The sequence below is a fragment of the Cajanus cajan genome, chromosome 1, assembly GCF_000230855.2.
Source record: "Cajanus cajan strain Asha chromosome 1, NIPB_CcT2T_4, whole genome shotgun sequence".
NCBI lineage: Eukaryota > Viridiplantae > Streptophyta > Magnoliopsida > Fabales > Fabaceae > Cajanus > Cajanus cajan.
The window spans coordinates 8434088-8455457 of record NC_138517.1 but is presented as its reverse complement, the minus strand read 5'-3'; the positions used below and the strand labels follow the sequence as shown (position 1 = coordinate 8455457).

Sequence of the window (21370 nt, the reverse complement as noted above, 5' to 3'; positions counted from 1 at the left end):
CATTATAGAAATTCAAGTACGCAAAATAATAAAGTGAAAATATTCCTCAAATGAGAGCAACTACGAATCTGAAGTATCATTTTTCTGTCACATTATTTGGTAATCAACAATCCAATGAGTCTTCTATTCTATCATACCACGTGGCCATTGCAAATTTACAAGTGAATTAAGTCAGTGCCGTGGTATGCAATAAAAGTATTTTCTATGATGTATATATCTAGTTTTCCCATTTGACCTTCTAAGTTCCTAAACAATATACAACTCATCAATGAAACAATACCTAATACCCCACATTCTTATTTATGAATGGTACTAATCTCTGACATGGTAAAAAAATCAGTAACATAAGTATGTAAGCATTCTGACATTTACTTTGTTTATATTTCTCTCACGGTGCTCTCATCTTCTCAACAATGTTCCTACCCTTTTCTTCAATGTGACGCTTCTTTTCTTCAAATTTCTCACTCATTTTCTTTTTAAAATCAAGCATTTTTTCCCTTCTCCCAATTTTTCTTGGCCTTGAATCTTCCCGTTCAATTGAAGTATGTTGTTTATCCATCACAACATTTCGGGAAGGTGATGGAATCACAGAAATTTCCCCCATTTTTTCTTCCCTAGTTTCATCATGTGTATAGTCATTCCATAACGAAGTAGTTCTAAGTTCTGGCAAATCTCTAGTTTCTTGTGATTTGTCATCCTCTAACAAAGGTGTTGTCAGTTCTTGCAAACTTTTGCTGCTCCTTAATGTTACTGAACTAGAGGAAATTGGAGGAAGTGCCAAAGAATCTGATTTCCTAGCAGGTTCCTGACTAGATTTGGTACACTTTGGTGCTTTCTGTTGTTTGAGTTCTGGACCATCACTTAAGGTCGTTGCACTAACTTTTAGTCCACCAGAAGGTTGATTACTGATATCAACTGAGGTTGAAGTCTCGTTCCCCGATTCTTGGTGGATCCATATGAACGGAGCGACGTTCCTAGGAACCCAATCGTCTTTTTCAGCTAGCATCCATGGAAGGCATATGCTTTCACAATTTGGGAGCACTAAAGTTTCCCGAATTGCTGCCTGCAAGAGATCAATTAAATTAATTTTGCACGTTAAAGATGCTCAAATCCTTTCTAGTTTTCTACTTTTTTGATGTTTCTTTAAACTAAATTTTTTTAAAAAGAAGTTGTTTTAAGAAGCAAATTCTATCTGCTTAAAAAATTACTTTTTTTAAAAATCACTTATTCTATAACCATTTGTTTTCATTTTAAACAAAATAGCCCTGTTTCCCAAAGAAATTCCTCTTTGGACATAATTACCAATATGATTTTTTTTTTTTGTATATAGATTAAACAAGATTCCAAGAAGGACATAGAAATGAACTGCATAAAGCTTGAAAACTTCAAACATCTGCACTGAAAAAGCAATTGTTCAGCAACATCCTTTCATAAGCAAATGAGAAGAGTCATACCTTGAGCCGATTGACCATGAACAAAGCTATGTGTGAATTAGTTATCTTGTGTTCTCCAACAAATGATTCCAAGCTGAAGTCTATATCGGGCATAAATGTGAAACCAAACCACAATTGATCAGAGGGAGGTGGCTTTATCTGCAAACGCAATGTCCCTCTGAGGGATGCTACCCTTATTGCCAAAGAGAGAGGAACCTTTTGATAATAAATAATCCATTAATTTGAGAATAACACAGCTTAAGCATTCATAAATAACTGCATTTATGGATAAAATAGCATAACATCTACGCATTATCAAATATAGAATAGTATAACATCTATGCATTTATCAAATACTTAAGAAGTGTCTCCATGTGCATCTATTGACACCAAAATGCACAAAAACAAGATTTGAATTATGCTCCATATGCTTTGCGGCTTGGCCTATAGATGGGAAAAAATACTTATCAGTAGAGATGGAAAAAAATACTTCATATGCTTTGCCTAAAGGCAAACATTTTTGGGAGTGGTCTAGAGTGCAATCCTTGTTGGCCCAATGATTTTAGCAAAATCCTTTTGATAAAAAGTTGGAATTTAGCACAAGGTAGGTGAGCTTCTGCATTGTCATCCAGGGCCACAAGGTCATGTGTGACGGGGCATGTCAAAGTTGTAATATAAAAATCATTTATGTATCTTCTCCTAAAAGATGAAGCATTCAGTAGAGTTGAATTAAATATATAAATTATTTAATGGTTAAAAACTTAATTTGGTCTCTTATAATATTTTTTTGTTTCAATTTAGTCTCACTTTAATTTTTTGTTTTAATTTGGTCCAATAATTTAAATTATTGCAATTTGAGACTTCCGTCCAAATGATTTAAACAGGGTTAACTCCTGGTGACGTGGACGCCACTTGGATGCGGACGTGGATGCTTAATTTTTTCATGCATCTGAAACCATAATGGCCCGTTCTGAAACTAAAACTGACCGTTCTGGTTGCACTCATGGTGCGTAAATTTTGCATCCGGAACAGGTGTTCCTGATGCATTATTTAACACCAATGAAGTGCATTAGAACGGGCCGTTCTGAAATCAGAGCGGGCCGTTCTGGTTTCCAAAACGGGTCGTTCTAGATTTAGAATGGGCTGTTCCAGAACGCCAACCAACACACTATGTGATTCAAATATCAAAGACAAACCACTTACACATACATAATTTTTTTTATCTAAAAAATAATATATTTTAAAAATAAAAATTATATTCTAATAAATATATATATATATATATATTTAAATTATCATATGTATAAAATCTAAATTTCGAAGAATTATTCATTTATCTCATATTTGTCAAACTTTTGTGCTTTCTATTTATTGTATATGTTGATAAAAAAAAATTAAAATTGTAAAAATTTATCACATCAAAAACATCTTTATATGATAAATAAATTAAATTTGATTTTTATAAGATTTAACATATTTATTTTTATGTTTTTATTAGTGTTAAATTATTATTAAGTAGGTTTTTAAGATTGTAGTTCTAACCAAACATTTTAAAAAATGTCTGACAGATAAATATATCATATTAATAACATGTATTTTTAATAAAAATTAGGTTTAATTTTGTTAAATTATAACATAACATAATCTGACCTAATTTATTTTCATCCTTAATCGTAATTGTAGATATAAAAACTTGTAAAAAATAACTATAATATATATTTATACTTTTAAAAATTATATGTAAAATTTTTAATATTACAAATATATAAATAAGTATTGCCCCCACGATCTAAAATTTCTGGATCTGTTACTGACTATAATCATCGAGTTTGTGTCGCATTTTGGAACTAGAACGGGCCGTTCTGGTTCCAAATGCATTAAAAAAGTTTAGCATCCACGTGGCATTCACGTGTGCATCCACGTGACTAACAGTTAACTCCGTCTAAATAATTTGGATGGAAGTCCGACATTGCAATAATTTAAATTATTAGGGACCAAATTGAAACAAAAAATTAAAGTGGGACTAAATTGAAACAAACAAATATTATAAGGGACTAAATTAGGGTTTTAACCTAATTTAATTAAATATATAATGTTGACTCTAGTCAAACCCAACTGAATATTGGTTGACCTCCCTTTCCAGTTTAGACTCTTTAGAGACTCACTTGATTTTCATAACAGTCTAACGGGGTGAAGTATGAACTATGAACTAATGCCAACATGCTAATCCCCATAAAATTTCACCATATAATAAATTTGCTATTTGTGCCAATCACCGAGTCCCAACCATAAGAACCATGCAGTCTGAATTTCTAGTGATAATTTGCAGACATGCTACTGTGATTTGTGAATAAGCCATGGTAAAAAAGGAGGGCAAAGTATAATGACCTCTTACAGGGTTTCACAAAGCATATGCACATGTCACACTCACATCTAGTTTCATATCATACAAAAATTTCCTTTGAAATTAATTTTTGGCTTAAATATAATTTCAGTCCTTGTAATTTCAAGAAAGTTTGTTCTAATCCCTTAGGACCATCACTGACGAGGAAAAATTGAATCAATTGTTCAACATCAACTTTGATTAATGTGATGTTTTCATCAACAAGGGTATTAGTAGATGTGTTTCGTGTAACAGATTTAGCAACCAGTGAGCTTTGTCGGATACATTCACTAACAACATTTGAGTAGAGATTAAAATGAGTTTTTTTTTTTCAAAGTACAAGGACTAAAAAAATCAATTATAAATTTAACAGACAAAAAAATTTACCTCATATTTGAGAGACTAAAAACATATTTAAGCCTTAATTTTTCATTGGAAAAATAGATACAGGATATTATGTCTCTAGAGAGAAACAGGAGTTATTTGACTGACAAAGAATTATGATAGGGAAGGTCATTGCAATATATAACATGAAAGGGGATCTGTGCTTGGGTGAAAAACCTCAACAAGAGGTTACTATAACTTACCTAAAACTGGAGTTATTGCCTACCAACAGAATAGAACCAAACAAGACCATGCACTAAAATATTTACACGATGACAGAAAATAAATAACATTTAGCTAACTACCATCAAACTATGAAGGCAAAGCAAATATATATTTCTTTAACCCTGGAGAGAGACAATATAACACAGAGAAACACACTTCATTCAAGCACAACCACACTTGATAGTTATATAGCAAACTCCAAATAATGAAAGAACAGCTGAAAAAATGCAGCAGGAATAATTCAACCAATCAAAAAGAAAAGAGAGGGAATAACAAGAAGATGCTACCTGTGAAACTTGCTTGGCAACAGAATTTAACATAGACTTCCATCTTGATCCATGACTTGCGGAAGATGTACTGTGCTTAAAGCTCTTAGACACGTCTGCATAGGGCAGTCTAAAATTGTTAATATGAATGCTTTATATAAACACTATCTAGATACAAGAATCACTTATAGATCCCCCAACTTACGGACACAAATTATTTTTGGAAATTCATTATCTCTTAGGAGAAAAGGACTAGAAAAAGCTGAGAAAGTATCCTATAGGAAAACAAGAAAATAAAAACCAGTTTTTTTTACCAATGCTATAAATATACAAAAAGAATATAATCTTGTAAGAAGAAACCGTAGGTACTTGGTAGAGATACTGCAGGAATTTGGAAGGCTCCTGCCGTCAACCTAGTTTATCAAGTCTAAAAGATAAAGTAAAATACATATGCATAGACTATTGTTGAAGGCGGTGTGATCTTAGGTGACTAACACATTAGAATCCTATGAAGCAACCAAAGAGGATCAAGCGGGCATCCTCCTCTAATGATGATGTAGAAACTGTAGTCCAAGAACAGCCAAAAGAAATTTCATTTTAGGATACGTCCAAAATTTTCAAAGACCAAGTCTTCCAAAAGGTAAGGGCCCATTTACTTGTGTTTTTATTTTCTGTTTTCACCTTTTAATTACAAAAATTGTCACCTTATTTTCAATTGGTTTTCTGTTTTCAAATATTGTACAACAAACACTGAAAATAACATCTTATTTTGCTTTCTCTGTTTCATTTACAAATCTGTGAAAACAAAAAACAGATAAAAAATAATAAGGTGATAGTTTTGTAATTAAAAAGTAAAAACAAAAAAGGAAAACAGCAGTAATGGGCCCTAGTTGTTATATTGAGACCCATGAATGGTTTTAGTATTCAAATATGCCACCTGAACTAGAGGCATTTGGACTTTGAGGTGTGCCCACAAGCTCACTTTATCTTGTGTTGAAATAAAATTTAATATAATGAATGGGAAAGACAAGGATTGAATTCCTAATGATTTGATTTTAAAGGATTCAATACCATGCCAAAGATAAACTATTTTAAAAGCTTAAGATGTTAGATGGAGGCCTGTAAATGGTTTTATACCTTGAACAGAAACTACTACTATGGTCCTCATTAAGTCCATTTTTATGGGGAAAATATCCTGTATAATGTCAACAAACCATTACATACAGAAAATGCATAGATAGTTGGATTTGTCAGGATTAATTTACTAACTAGTTTTCCACTCACCATCTCCTTTTGGCTCTTGTAAATCATTAATTCCTTCTGCAAGATTCAATTGCTCACCCAAATATTCAAATCGTTCAAGAAGATCTGACGGGACATCCCCAACATTGCTCGACTCTGGATTTGAGCCCTCTGTCTCTTTCTGGAGCTCTTCTTCACCTACTTCAAGCCTTGTTTCAATCTCTAAGAATGCACTTCCAGAATATTCAATGTCAACCTCTAAGGCACACACCTCATTCATTTCCATGGGAAGAACCCTCATTCCAATGATACAGGGTGGGACATTCCCCATGTTGATGTCTGTACAGATTACTTCACCTACATAACTGGGAGTCCTCATATTTGACAAGGTTCTCTGTACAAATAATAGAAAAGACCAAAACTTATCTTATAGAAACCAAAACAAAACAAGGTTTTGCGTAGGGTGTTCTTTATATATATATATATATATATCAACATTTAAGTCATAACAGAATGGAATTTGCTGCATGAAAATGAAGAAGTCAGTAGGGAAATGTAAAGAACATTTTAAAATAATGTCCCATCTCATTCTTTCAAATCTAAAACTAATCCTTTTCTTGTGCTTTTTTCATCCATTCATCACATTAAAAATAACTCTAAAAATAGCATTGCTGGCCCTTTGTCTGGTTGATCTAGTTCTTGTCAGAAACATAGGACTTTCAGATTGGCTAAAGTAACAAATTAACTCTAGATGTATTTAAAAGGTAAATCTTCTCAATATTCTTAATGTGTTAAGCTTAACAAATATAATCCACCTTGCACCAATCCGCTTGAGTTTTTGGAACAACTGGCTATGGAGAAGATTACTAGAAAGATATAATATCCTTCATCCAGTTATGAATAAGCTAATTTTATCGATTTAAGAAACTAATATACAGGTGACATGATACTAGAAATTGATCGTTATGCAAAATAATTCCCATTTCCCAATGTTAAACATAATTAAACAGAGTCAAAATAAAGTGCCTACATATGTGAAATTCCCTTACCTGAATCCTTTCTTGGATGGATTTCTTCACTTGCACATTTCCTTTGACATCAAAAAAGAATCGGGAAACCAACAAATTCCAGCATAATGTTCCTTCATCAAAACCTAACTTTTCATCAGCGTCAACGTCAGAATTGACAGAGATATGACTCTGGCTTCCTGAATGAGATAAGGTCGAAGATAATGGTGCAGCATTGTCTAACAGAGGACTTTTCAGATGATGGTTTGCTGCTGAAGCAGATTTTATCAAAGTAGTGGCTAAAACTGCATCTTGAGAAGCACGAAGCCTCTCAATGTTCTTTCTTTCTTCACGGCATGACACTGAAGTCCAAGCTGATTTATTATCCACACCAACTCGGGAAGTTTTTTTCGTAAGTTTTTTCAAAAATTGACGAACCTTTGAGGGACCACCATCAGGCTTACTAGCCCTTTCTATAGCATCAGCACTTGATCCTACCGGTGGTTTTATAAGAGAATGATATTCAGTATTTAATGATGTCAAATAACTATGAAACTCTTCTTGCAACTGGGCAAACCATTCGAGCTTTTCAATCTCATCACAAGAAGCCAGACGGAGGACCTTACACCATGCTTCTTTCTCACATGAAGTCTCAAGATACATGTAAAAAGTCTTGCTTCCACGGTAGATCACAGAGGTCTTGGCTTCCACTTTGATGGGGAATTTTTTTGCCCTATAGGATTCATTACATTGAAGCACCTAATTTCTTCAGTAAATAAGCAAGAATGTAAAATATATATCTATCCATTATCATTTAATGTATAAGTCAAGAAATAACAAGTTACTTCATTAGGATGTATGTGGGGCACAAACGAAATGAAACTTCTCCATTTTAAATTTAATATCATGAAAAGTTCAAAGGAAACCCATTTTCAACTACTTTTTAAACTGCGAATCATAGTTAACTGAAAATGACGTTCATTTCAATATGAATCCCACTAAAAGGATGAAAAAAGTTGTTGTATAAGAGTTTAAAATCATGTTTTCTGCGAATCTAGTACTGCTCTAGTTGATAGCAGTGGTTTGACATGTATAAAACCTTTGTATTGATGAAATAAATATTATACCAACTACAGCATCTACACACTAACTACTGTTGAGAACAAGATATTGGCAAGACCAAGTCTAGTTCAACAACTACAAACCCCAACCCAACAACACTACTAACACAACAACTCTAATTCTAACATTATGAATTACTTCCCTTCAAATTGATCTCACCTCTCAGTTGCAACACACTTATCAAGTGTGTTTGGATTAAGTTCCATTCAACTCAATCCATTGCTCACATAGCTTTCCGTTTATGCATTAGAAGGTGCAAAACTTTCATTTAACGTAATTCTAATAGATATCCAAACACACCATGAACCCCACAAACAGAATTCATATAATGCAGGCAGGCAGCTAATTCAAATGGAACCAAACCAACACACCACAAACACAAAAAAAAAAAAAAAAAAAAGGTGAGTCCCTCTCACTAAACAGTTCAAATTACCATTTTTTTGAAGGAAGACTAGTAGCTGAAACAGCTTCCACTAAGCACCCCTTAAGCTGAATTGTGGTGTGCAAGCCATCAGGGTCTGTAAGCACAAGTGAGGACCCACTGATTTTCCCATACTTCCTAACAGGACTCACCTCCAGCAGTTCCTTTTTTCTCTTCTGCTCCTTTGACTGCTTCTCCACCCTCAATTTTGAAACCTTGTCAGGCTCCAAAACCCAAACCACACCCTGAATAGAGAGGAACACATGATCAAATTAAAAAACAAAACAAAACAAAACAAACAAACATGCATCATGGGGGACCAGAAAGCCACCTCCTTTCTGAGTAACTGTTGATGGGAATCACTTCGAGCACCACCAAGTTGCGTTTCCGACGCGATTTTCGCCTGGTCTCTGCTGATCCTTCTACGCAGTCGTTTCAGGACCCACAAAAACCCAAGAGCTTCGGCAGCCACAACCGCCACCACCCCAAGAAGAAACCCAAAGAAGATCAAGGCGAAAACAAGAACCATTTCACACACCCCCAATTGTTCAATTTCCTTCGAATCAGGGAAAATGGGAACGAAAAACGAAAGTGAGCAAAACGAGACCGACCCAGATGGGGGAATCGAAGGAAAAGCGGGGGGAAAAGATGCCCAGATGCTCAAAATGGAAACTTCCGAAAAGAATCAGATGCCAAACACGGTAGTGGCAATAATCACTTTTCTTCGCTAACGGTTATAGAGAGAGAGAAAGCGCGTGGGTAATTTTTTGTTTGGGGCGAAGGGAACAAAAGAAATGGAAACGTAAGAATAACGGTGAGAAAGATGAAAGGATTTCATTGATTAGTAAAAGGGGGAAAAAAAAGATTTTTGTTTATGAGAAATTTTGAGTTGTGTGTTGCATGCAGAGAAGGGAGAGTGAAGCGAGTAATCGATGTGGACATTGAGAAGCAACAAGGCAGGATTTTATGGGCACAAAAGGAATCTTGGTTTTGATTGGTCACGCATGGGAGGTGTATTGATTGTGTGATCGTAATATTTGTCTTTTGGCCACATTCTTAACAATGCTTGATTCGCTTTTGTTTGAACTTGGGTGGTTGATGGATGACCATGACTATCACAAGCTTTGCTTCCAAATTCAGTTTAATTCCCTTTCCTCTTCACAGCAGATGTTTAGATGAATTTCCATGAATTTTTATATAATGTTAAGATTTCCCATCAATCGACGTGATAAAGGGTATGATTTGAATTATTTTTATAGTTTCATGTATTGTTCTTTGTCCAATAGATTTGATTATTTTATCATATATATGTTTTATAAAGTAAATTAAAAATTTAATTTAATTTTACAAAACTGATTTGTAAGGTGAAGATTATTCTTCATTTATATACATTATTGTGATCTTATTTCTAGTCGATGTGGAATCTTTAACACAATTCTTTCACGTTGAAGATTAAACATCTCAAACGTGAAATTTACATGGTCTTATTCTTATACAATGTGAAGTCTTTCGAGCATGAAGTTTGCATGGTCTAATTCATATTAGGAATGGCAACGGGGTGGGGCGGGTACGGGTTTCATGATACTCGTCCCCGTCCCTGCGAGCCAAACTCATCCCCGTCCCCGTACCCGTACCCGTCGGGTATGTAATTTTCATCCTCATCCCCGTCCCCGTCGGGTATCGAGTATACTCGTACCCGTACCCGTACCCGTCAAAATTTACGGGTATGTAATTATTTTTTTAATTATATTATAATTATAATTAGGTTATTTATTTATCTCATATTATAATAAATAATCACACATAAAAGAATATTAAATTTCTTTAATATAATTAAATTGAAAGTGGATATTAAATTAAAAATAGGAACGGAGACGGATACGGGGACGGGTACGGGGCGGGTAAGTACATACCCGTACCCGTACCCGATTTAATATATCCGGTTTTACCCGTACCCGTACCCGGTCAAATCGGGTATTCCCCGTCAAAGTCAGGACGGGTTCGGGTATTACCCGCGGGTACGGGTATATTTGCCATCCCTAATTCATATATAATGTGAGATCTTCAACACACATTTGTGTGAAGTTTGCATGGTCATATTCCTATACAATATTAGATCTCCAAGACACATTCCTCATGTCGAGGATTGAACATCTCGAATGTGGAGTTTAACTAGACATCTACAGGTGGTTTAATAACGACCTGATAACAAGTGACATGATAAGTCAACTAACAATCATTAATAGCTAGGATATACGTATTTGTGGGTGGTCCAATATCAGTCGATATCAGGTGATCTGATAAGGCCAACAATTAGAATCGCTAAGTAGATACTGATATGCTTTGATACCATCTTAGAAAGTGGATTAAGAGTCTTACTCAATCTTACAAAACAAGCTTGTAAAATGAAAATTGTTCTTTACTTATATACACTATTATAGTCTTATTCTTCCAACACATCTCTCTCATGTCGAGTATTAGACATCTCGAGTGTGAAATTTGCATAGCCTTATTCTTAGACAATGTGGGATCTCCAACAATTTGATCATAAGTATGAAATAAAAAAGAAAATTATTAGAAAAGATAAAATTTACTTCGCTAACTTTTATGTCTTGAAATAAATTAGTATTCAACTATAGATGACATCAAACACAAATATTACAAGGGCCAAATATAGAAATCGGGGCAAATTGCACTTATTTCCCTTGAGATTTGTTTAAATAATACATGCCTTTCCTCTAACTCATCTATCTTAGAATAATGTCATTAGTTAAAGTAAAAAAATGAAGAAAAAAAATAAAAGCCAAAGAAAAAACAAAAGTTAATTCATATTTTATCAATCATATACATGTTTATCTTTCATTTCTAAATTAATTACAATACTATGTATACTAACCTCTCTGATGACATAACCTCGATTATATACTTCTATTTCTGATGACATAACCTCGGTTATACTTCTATTACCGAGTTGATATCTTAATCTCTAACTTATATAATAATCTAATATTAATCAAGTCGGTGTAGGAGCTCAATACTTATTGATATTTAACTCAAATTAGTTTCTTTGTGATGGGGTTATTTTATAATATTTGTCTAAAGGATATTTTATAAGAGTTATTTTTATCATAGGAGCATTACACAAGCATACTCCACAATGATGAGATATTGTCCGCTTTGGGTCTTAGCTCTCACGATTTTGCTTTTGGTCATTACCAAAAAGGCCTCTCAGTCATTGAAGTATGAGTATATTTTATAAGTTGTTATTTTTTCTCTTATTTTATCGATGTGAGACTTGTTTGTATCCCAACACTTTGTAACTATAACGATTATAAAACTGATAAAAACGGACAAGTACGATTAACAAGCAAAAAGGTATGTATAATAAGATAACAAGGATATTGAACAAATGAGACTAACTTGATCGTCAAAATCTCTTTTGCATGTACTTCCACTGCTTGGAACTAAGATTGACAATAATTCATTTCAACATCAATTCATAAGTACAAAAGAGGATCTTTCGAGATAACCATATGATCTAAGTTTATCTTGGTAAGAACACTGTTTTCTTTATAAATATTTTTGTTATTCTTTAATTTTGAAAATAATAATTTCTCAACTCATTCTTTAAAAATATAATTTGAGAATTAAAATTGAATAAGAAATCAAGTCTCATTCAATTATTAATACCTACATTAATAATATGTTCCCTCTTAACACTGTACAAATAGTATTATCTTATATAAGGGATTGCATGTGTCACTTAGATAAATAAATAAGAGATACTAGTATTCACTTAAAAATCAGAAGAGATATGTGTATCATTTAAAAAGACCTCAAAGGAAATTAATAAAATTTTCCCTAAAAAATAAAATTCATAAACATAATATATATTGTATTTCATATAAAACTAGTAGAGAATAGACAATGCATGCCTCTATTATTTATTTATTTTTAGATAAAGTACAATAAAAAAAAACAATCAAACAAACAAGAAAGAAGGATACTATTACACCCTTATAAAAAAAGGATTCTACTTTCATTGGCTAAAAGTTGGTGTCGTAATGCAACTGGGAGTATCTAACTCAAATAATGCAATATCAAAGTTCGGAGCCATCTTGGTGAGCAAGTCTACACAACAATTTTCCTCGCATATCATATGGACTAATATGAGAGTCCAAGGTTTGGCCATAAGCTCCTTAGTGTTCTAAATAATGGATGCATATCTATAAAACTAAGTTTCTATTGCATTAAACCCAAAATGTGAGTTGAATCTGAGATACAAATAGTGAATGAAAATCTCATGCTCCAAGCTAACAAGAGTTCACTAAGCAAAGCTAGCAACTCAATACTTATATGGTGAATAATATAGTGAAGGGAGTTTTTACTGTACCCTTAAAGGTTTAGGGATTTTGGTACTTTCTGTGACATGTACCAATAAAATAAATATATGTCAATTAACAAGCCACATTGGTTTTTTAAATAATGTTTTCTTTTATTTAAATTTTTATATTATTTTTCTTTAACTCCTTATTTGATATTTTTAAAATAAAAAAATAATTTTTGTATTTGTCATTTGTTGATGGTGTGATTTCCGATTGGAGGGAGCTATTAGAGATCGGAGGGTGCAGAAGAAGTTTGGACCGTGCAAAGGAGGCTAGAGGGTGAGGTTGGAGGGTGCAGAAAGAGATCAAAGGGTGTAACTTGTGCGTTAATATCGTCTCTCCTTCTTCAGGTTGCCTCAAGTACTTCTGTGATAGGGTGTTCCTCCTTTGTCGTCAAAGAAAATGTAACTTCTTTTTAGTTTAATATCCTCCTTCTGATCTACCATACCCTAGAGAGAATGGAGGGTACAAGATCATTAGGGTCGGTTTGCATGTAGAGGTTAGAGACCGAAAGTGAAGCAATGACTAAGAGTAACTCTGATGGGAGTGGCTTGTCTCATGAAGTAACTCAAGCCCTGATTGCCATTAGAGAACTCTGACGTGACAACATGAGTTGTTTGAAAAAGAGAAAGAGTTGTTTCCTCAAGCAACAGTTACTTACCAAATTTTAAACAGATCTTATTGAATATATTTAGAAACGTTTCAGAAATAATAATGATGAAAATTAATTTCGCATAATGTTCATGTATTTACTATTACTTTATTTTATTTTAAATATTTACTAATTGTGTATTTTTTCTCGTAATTTATTTTCTTTCATTATAGTGAAATTATCTTTTTCAATAAAAATTAAATTTGATTCATAAATGATTAGAAAAAAATTCTAAAAGTTGAATTTCTTAAAGTTTCTTACTATTGGAATAAATTTGTGTTTAAGTTGCTTAATGCTAATATGATACACTAGAAATCACTTTTTTCATTTTTCAATGCATGAAGTAACTCAAATAAGTTGCTTCTATTAAAGATGCCCTAAAGGTATTACAATAGCGGTTGAAGTGAGGGAAACAACGTAACAAATTTGGGAGTTGAAGGATTGAGTTTGAAAAAAGAAGGAAGAAAGAGAGACATATTGGAAGGTGAAGCCACAACCATGGCAATCTACTTTACTAAAACATCACAATGTGGATGGAAGTACGGTGGATGTAGTCCTGATGCCTTCCCTATCGTCGACAAAGAGGTAGACATTGATGAAATCTCCTCTATAAAATTAAAAATTAAAATTATTATAATTATTTAAAGACTAAATTCAAAAATATAATAATTTTAGCATAGAAATATAAAATGATGACAAATCAAAATTGATGACATGGTATGATTGTACCAAAACCTTTCAAATTATGATAAGGATTGTAAAATTTTCTATATTAAATTCTATTTATCATTTTCTTATATATATATATATATGATAAATTTGTTGATTATTATATTTATCTTAAAAGTCATATTAAAATTATTTTTTATTAGTTAATGATATAAAAAAAATTATATTGACAATACAAATTTGTTACTCTTAAATATTTTTATATTTTAAAATATTAAAAAATATTTACATTTTATTGAGAAATTTAAGATGAAATCATAAAATCCATCCTTATATATTAAATACGAATAACTATCTTACCTAATAAAGTTTTTAAAGATTTCTCTTTAAGGAGATGATTTTGGATGTCTTTCTTTGATAAGATAATTTTTAGAGATTTTTTAATTTATATTTATCATATTTATTTTTAAAATAAGTTATCAATAATTAAAAAATAATCTTATATTAAAATATAAATTATTTTTCTTAAATATAAAAGATAATTTATATATTTTAAAATATTTGTTCATGTAAATTTAAATCCATATAATTTATACATTAAAATATACTATTTATATATGTATGTATAATTATTATAAATTTTATTTATATATAATAAACATTTAAATTATGCAATGTACATGTATATATAAATTGTTGTATAACATGTCTCAACATTTTAGTTCAAGGATTTTAAGTTTTAATCGGTATCTCTAAAAATGAATGTAAAAAAACAAGGGGTTTATTAATTTATTAGTAAAACAAACATTAAATTGTTATTTATTGATAGAAATTTATTTATTTTTATTATGAAGATAGTTAGATTTTTTTATTCTTTTTATTGTACATTTTTTTATTGTAAAATAAACAATCATAAATACTTATTATAAATATTTACAATAAATTAATATTTATATATGAGAACAAATTCACTTGTTTTAAGAGTAAATTTACTTAAACTTATTTCACTCAATAATTCATGTTCTACATCAAGTTTTAACGATTAAATTATTAAATTAAAAGTTCTTAATGCATAGATAAATTTGTAATTTTTAAAAAAATTTGAAAACTATTTAATATTTCGTTTAATTAATTCAAGTCAATGGATAAAATATTTTTATAATTATCCATCAAATTGAATTAATGAAACAGAATATCAAATAGTTTTCAAATTTAAAAAAAATTATAAACTTTATTTAAACATTAAGAACTTTTAGTTTAACAATTTGATCATTAAATTTGATATAAAACATGTTATCAAGTGAAGTAAATGTAAGTAGATTTACTTACTCTTAAAGTAAGTGAATTCTTTCTCGTTATATATTTATTAAATAAATTCCAATTTTTATAATTGGACCCTTCTATGATTAAACCTAGCTCCATCTTTAACAACCTGACATGTCATATATAACTAGTCCTAAATGTTGCCAAAGATAACTACTCTTTGAAAACACATTTACATAGTGTTTAGTTGGATGGAAATGGAAGGAAGGGAAGGGAAAGGATTTTTGTAATTTTTTCTTGTTTTGTTCAATTTTTAAGAAGGAACATGAATAAAGAGAAGCAAAATTTCTCCTAATTTTAGTTTTAGCTTTCATCCAGTATTAGAAAGATTGGAAGGAAGGAGAATGGTTTTAAAACATTTAGTATAACATGTAGAGAAAAGATACACACTAGAAGGGTGGTTGAACAATATGTATAAAAAACTCACATTTGTATAGTGAAAATAAAGTAACTTATCAAACGAAGCTTTGGAGAAAAGTTAGATGAAACATTGAGATTTTTATACTAGTTAATCTAGTTGGATTGAGCTCCACTAACTTTCAACATAGTTACAAATATTCTTTTATCAAGTCACTTCTGGCTCAATCAAGTATTCTTTCAAGCAAGTCTCTTCAAGTTCAACACTAAGTATTCTTTTAAACAAGTCTCTTCAGGTTCAATAATAAGTATTATTTCAAACAAGCCTCTCCAAGCTCAACCCTTATAACAAAGGTAATGGATGATTACAAGGTTGTTTCATCTCTTCTAGACATAGTGTAATCAACAATGAAAGTACAAGTAATCTACAAAGAAATATATACAAAATTTACAATAAACATTTCTTTGTAGTTGTATGCTCTATGTATTTCAATATGCTTCTCTATACAATTTTCTTTATATATATCTTTTCTATTAGTATTGTTTAAAGGCTTGATCCTTTTATAGTAGTTCTAGAGAAGATGACCGTTGTGACAATTTGAGTTGAACTCACAATATTGTTTCACGAGTTGCTTTGTTTGTTTTCTCTACTAATATTAGAGATTGTCGTTGTTGCATTTAATGCAAGCATTAAATGTATTTAAGTAAGACGTGTATCTCTTATTTGATATAACAGACTATTTATCATTATTTCTTTCTAAAATGAACATGGTAGAAGTAATGTCAAGGCAAAGTAGCTAAAGTCAGTGCAAAATAGTTTTTTGTAGAGTCTTTTTAGTTATATCTGGGATTTTACCTTTTGTTTTTGATGAAGAATTTGATTTTTTCCAAATTCTTTTATTGAAGAAAAATTTCTAAGAATATCCATGTACAATAGAGGTTCATATTTAATATATAGAAGTTGATTAACTAAATATTAAATTAAAAAAATCAAAAATTTAATATAAATAAGAATTTTTTAAGAAAAAAAATCATAACCGCATCTATTTAAAGACTCCTTCAATAATGAGTCCATGATAATTATCATTGTTTTCGAGCTTTAAACCGAATTTTGTGTGTGAATTATTGTAAATCTTAGTTATTTAATTAGATTCTTACTGATAAAAAGAAGAGTTAATCACCTATATATTGTCAGTGTAAAATTTTTTTACATTGATAACTAATTATATCTTTTAATTGTATCATGTTACTATTAAAAGTAAATATATTTATGGTGACATGACACAATTAAAAGATATAATTAGCTATTAGTATAAAAAAAATTTATACCGGCAACGTATAGATGATTAATTTTTAAAAAAAATATCTAAAAAATACTGTCTCAAAATTGGATCGAATAGCCACTATTGTGTTGTGAAATTAATTATGTCTACCTTATTTAATTTAATATCTATTCAACAATAAATTTAACTTCTTAAACTCATCAATCACATGCAACTCGAGTATCGCCAATTGAATTTCATTATTTTGACGATGATTAATGAGCGTACAAAAAAAACGATTTTAGTATAAAAATCATACTTCCTCATCAAATATATATTGCTGTGAAAGTAAGATAACTTTTCCATTAATGCATAAAGCCAAATAGATCAAATAACTTCTAAAGGAATGAACAACAATTTACGAATATAAAAATCACACTTTCTCTTTCAAGTACATATTCTAGAAAGATTAAGATATAAGATATAGCCTTTTCACATATGCACCAAGCCGAATAACTCTAATCACTTTTGATAAAAACAAGTATGAAACTATTAAAAATAAAAAATAAAAAGATGAATCTCCGATTTCAACCATATAAATGACAATGACAATAATCATTTACATTCCAGAAAAGAGACAAAATACAAAGATGAGGAATATATGCATTACAGTCAACAAAATTCGAGAGCAAAGTAAACTGATGCTACGTATAAATTAATTATGGAGAAAATCTCTAGTTTGATTCTCTAAAATCACTTTTTTTTCCTGCCAACTAGTATTTTTGGCATATTGTATTAAAGACTAATTTTATTGATATTATTATAATTACTGTTGATCCAACGAACTTTCATATATAAAAAAAAAATTAAACATGAATTCTTCATTATATAAATATATTGTCCCCCATAACATATAATCATAGGATGTCATACTACATTAACCCATGTTACCTTAGAGCATTTGCAATGAGGTTGCTTATAAACAACTCCCTGTGTCACATCAATGCCATGTCAGCCCTAACACGATGTGGCACAGGGAGTTGCTTATAAACAACCTCATTACAGATGCTCTTAGTTCATTAGGTTAAAGACTAATTTCCCTTGCGTTATTGTAATTGTTGTTGATTAGATGAATTTTCGCACAAACAAAAATTAAAAATGGATTATTCACTAAATATATTGTTTCCACAAAATGTGAGCATAGGGTGTCAAACTACATTAGTCCCGAGGATTTTAAGGTTCGAAAATCACATGTTACAGTACAAGGAATACTAATAATATACTCTGTTTAATATATTATTTTTTATTGATTAAAATTTATTAAAAATTATAAAATTAAGAAAAAAGAGAGAGACCGACAGGGGGGAGATACATTAAATATGGCATGAGATTCACCAACTTTTTTATTTTTCAATTAATTTCAACAAATTAGATAAAGTGTGTTAGAAAGGAGGGCTCTCCTTACATTTTTTTTACTCCCTTTATTCTCTATTATAAAAAAATCAAAAATACACACACATTTTTTTTTCTTAAATATAAATAAATTTTAACTACTTTTAATATCATTTAATTATACTCTTCTTAAAATATATATCCTTTAATGTATGATATTTCAGTTGTACTATTTCTTTTAATATTTATAATAGGAACAATTTTAAAAAAATAGTATAGGGTTAATATAATTTGATACAGATAACTAATTTTTTTAATATGTATAAAATTATTTTTTTTATAATAGAAAATAGAGAGAGTATTGTATTACTCCCTCTAGATCATAATTTTTTATGTTTAAGTTTTTTGCACACTCCTTAAAAAATATTTAATACTAGTATATTAAATCTAAAGTATCTCCATTTAATATCTTGAAATATGTAGAATAAGAACAATAATAATTATAGAGTAGTAATATTAATTATTGAATAAATGTATACATAAAAAAGTAATTAATATAACTTGGAATATGTAAAACATAATTTAAAAAAAAAACAAAAGTAAAAGTCCAAAAATTATAAATGATAGTACGAAGGGAGTACTCATTTATCCTCATTGTATTAGTTCTTTAAGGGTTCAACACTAACTTAAATTTAAGAAATTTAATATACGTCTCAAAAAAAAATTTATATGGCAATAATTTGAATTTTTGAGAGATTGATTTAATAATTGATTCTTGAAAGTCTAACTAATGTAATGAGGTTTTCTTTTTATTTTACAAAATTTAGTTAAATTTCTTTAAGTGTGGTTGGTGTCATTTTTCAATTAAAGTTAAAGTTTAATCTCAATATTATACAATTGTATTTAATGTATGTCTCATCAATGTATATTTATGCATACTTGCCAAGTAAAACTCTTTATGATTGAAGATCACCACCAACTCCACCTAAAAAATTATATATAAGTTTTGTCCCTTTTTTTTTTGTTTATTACCAAGAAGTTTCTCTTCGTCAAACACGGAGACTAATCTCTCTCAAAAAATTGAAAAACATTGAGTAGATGGACATTTCCTTCTAGTTGAGCTTTCTGCATTCGTAAAAATTTGAATTTGATCTCTAACCATTTAGTTAAGTAATGTGAGTTCCTTGCCACTTGTATCAATCCAAGTTGGTACTAATATAATAAGATGTATAAATTTAAAAGTCAAAATTCAAATTAGTTACCCACCAAGAGAGTCTTGTAGTTAGAGATTGTCTTCAATATATTTATGGGTTGGGGAACAAGAACTTAGATACCTTTTATTCACAAACCTCTCCTATGCCCCATCTATGGCATTAAAGACGTAAACTACATCATTTGAAGTATGTCTAGTGTGTGTACAAAGGAATATGTACCCTCCAATATATAATCATAGTTTGATTCACAATGGCCACTACTTTTGTGAGGCATAAGTTAATGTTTGATGAAAAACTATGAAACTGATTAGAAGAAAAGTCTTGTTCCACAAAATCAAGATAATATGAAACAGACAAACAAGTCATAAGTTAGCGGCTTATGGGCTACAGGCCCACAGTCTTGTCCATTAACATAGCGCGTCATTAGGGCCGCCCTGGGGCAGCGACGAAGGGCGACAGCCCAGGCCCACAATTTGGAGGACCTTAAATTTTTTTAAAAAATAATAACACACATTTGTGTGTAAAAAAATATATTTTTATATTATTTTATGGTAACTTTATAAAAGATTAAAATCATATTTATTTTTTTATATCTAAATTATTTTTCCAACCCATATTTCACAATAAAAGTATTTTTCCTCATTTAAATGTATCATTGAACAACTTTTTGGTTTTTCCGTAAATGAGTTGTTAAAAATATTTGTAGCTCATATGGCTTAACTAAAAATCATGAATGGTCCTCTTTATTTATTAAACCACACATAGCTCCAGCTTTTAAAGATCTTATTCTAAAGATTTTATAAATTAAAACAGTGTTCTTATGGAGTTTGACAAATTTTAAAAATAGTTGAACTAATAATAGCTAAAGTACTCAAAACTAGGGATGGCAAACATACCCGTACCCGCGAGTAATACTCGAACCCGTCCCGACTTTGACGGGGAATACCCGGTTTGACCGGGTACGGGTACGGGTATGGGTAAAACCCGATATATTAAATCGGGTACGGGTACGAGTACGAGTATGTACTTACCCGCCCCGTACCCGTACCCGTTCTCATTTTTAATTTAATACTCACTTTCAATTTAATTATATTAAAAAAATTTAATATTTTTTATGTATGATTATTTATTATAATATAAGATAAAGAAATAACTTAATTATAATTATAATATAATAAAAAAAATAATTTAAAAATATCATTTTTTTATAAAAAATAAAAAATAAAAAAATTGACAGGTTTAGGGTTTAGGTACGGGTATACCCGATACCTGACGGGGACGGGGATGAGGATGAAAATCTATACCCGACGGTTATGGGGACGGGGACGGGGATGAGTTTAACTTGCGGGGACGGGGACGGGTATCATGAAACCCGTACCCGCCCCGCCCCGTTGCCATCCCTACTCAAAACTTTTTAAACATTTTACCATTGATTTCAGAAGCATATATTTTCTAGGAAGTGATCTCATTATTTCAATAAAAATCACAAAAACAAAATAACAAAATACAAAGGCAATAACCATGTGAAGAAAATAAAGAAAATACTCGAGTAAAAAAAATGACCAACACAAATGAGCACCATACAAGATCTCTCACAATCACATCATGAAGAAATATTCTTGATGTACAAACA

At 30.7% G+C, this 21370-nt stretch overlaps 1 protein-coding gene across 2 annotated transcripts; it reads right to left on the bottom strand.

Annotated features, from left to right (window-relative positions):
- Positions 1 to 29: 29 nt before the first annotated feature.
- Positions 30 to 9642, bottom strand: LOC109803303 (uncharacterized). 2 transcript variants are annotated; one of them, XM_020364822.3, is made up of 7 exons: positions 8815 to 9642; positions 8496 to 8728; positions 6983 to 7673; positions 6033 to 6327; positions 4713 to 4807; positions 1455 to 1649; positions 30 to 1063 (listed from the first exon to the last, which is right to left on the bottom strand). In XM_020364822.3, the coding sequence occupies exons 1-7, from the start codon at positions 9010 to 9012 to the stop codon at positions 389 to 391; spliced, it is 2382 nt and encodes a 793-aa protein (XP_020220411.1). In that variant the 5' UTR covers positions 9013 to 9642; the 3' UTR covers positions 30 to 388. The 2 variants fall into 2 exon arrangements, with proteins under 2 accessions (XP_020220411.1, XP_020220412.1); XM_020364823.3 differs by having other exon boundaries at positions 5976 to 6327; positions 8815 to 9640.
- Positions 9643 to 21370: the final 11728 nt, after the last annotated feature.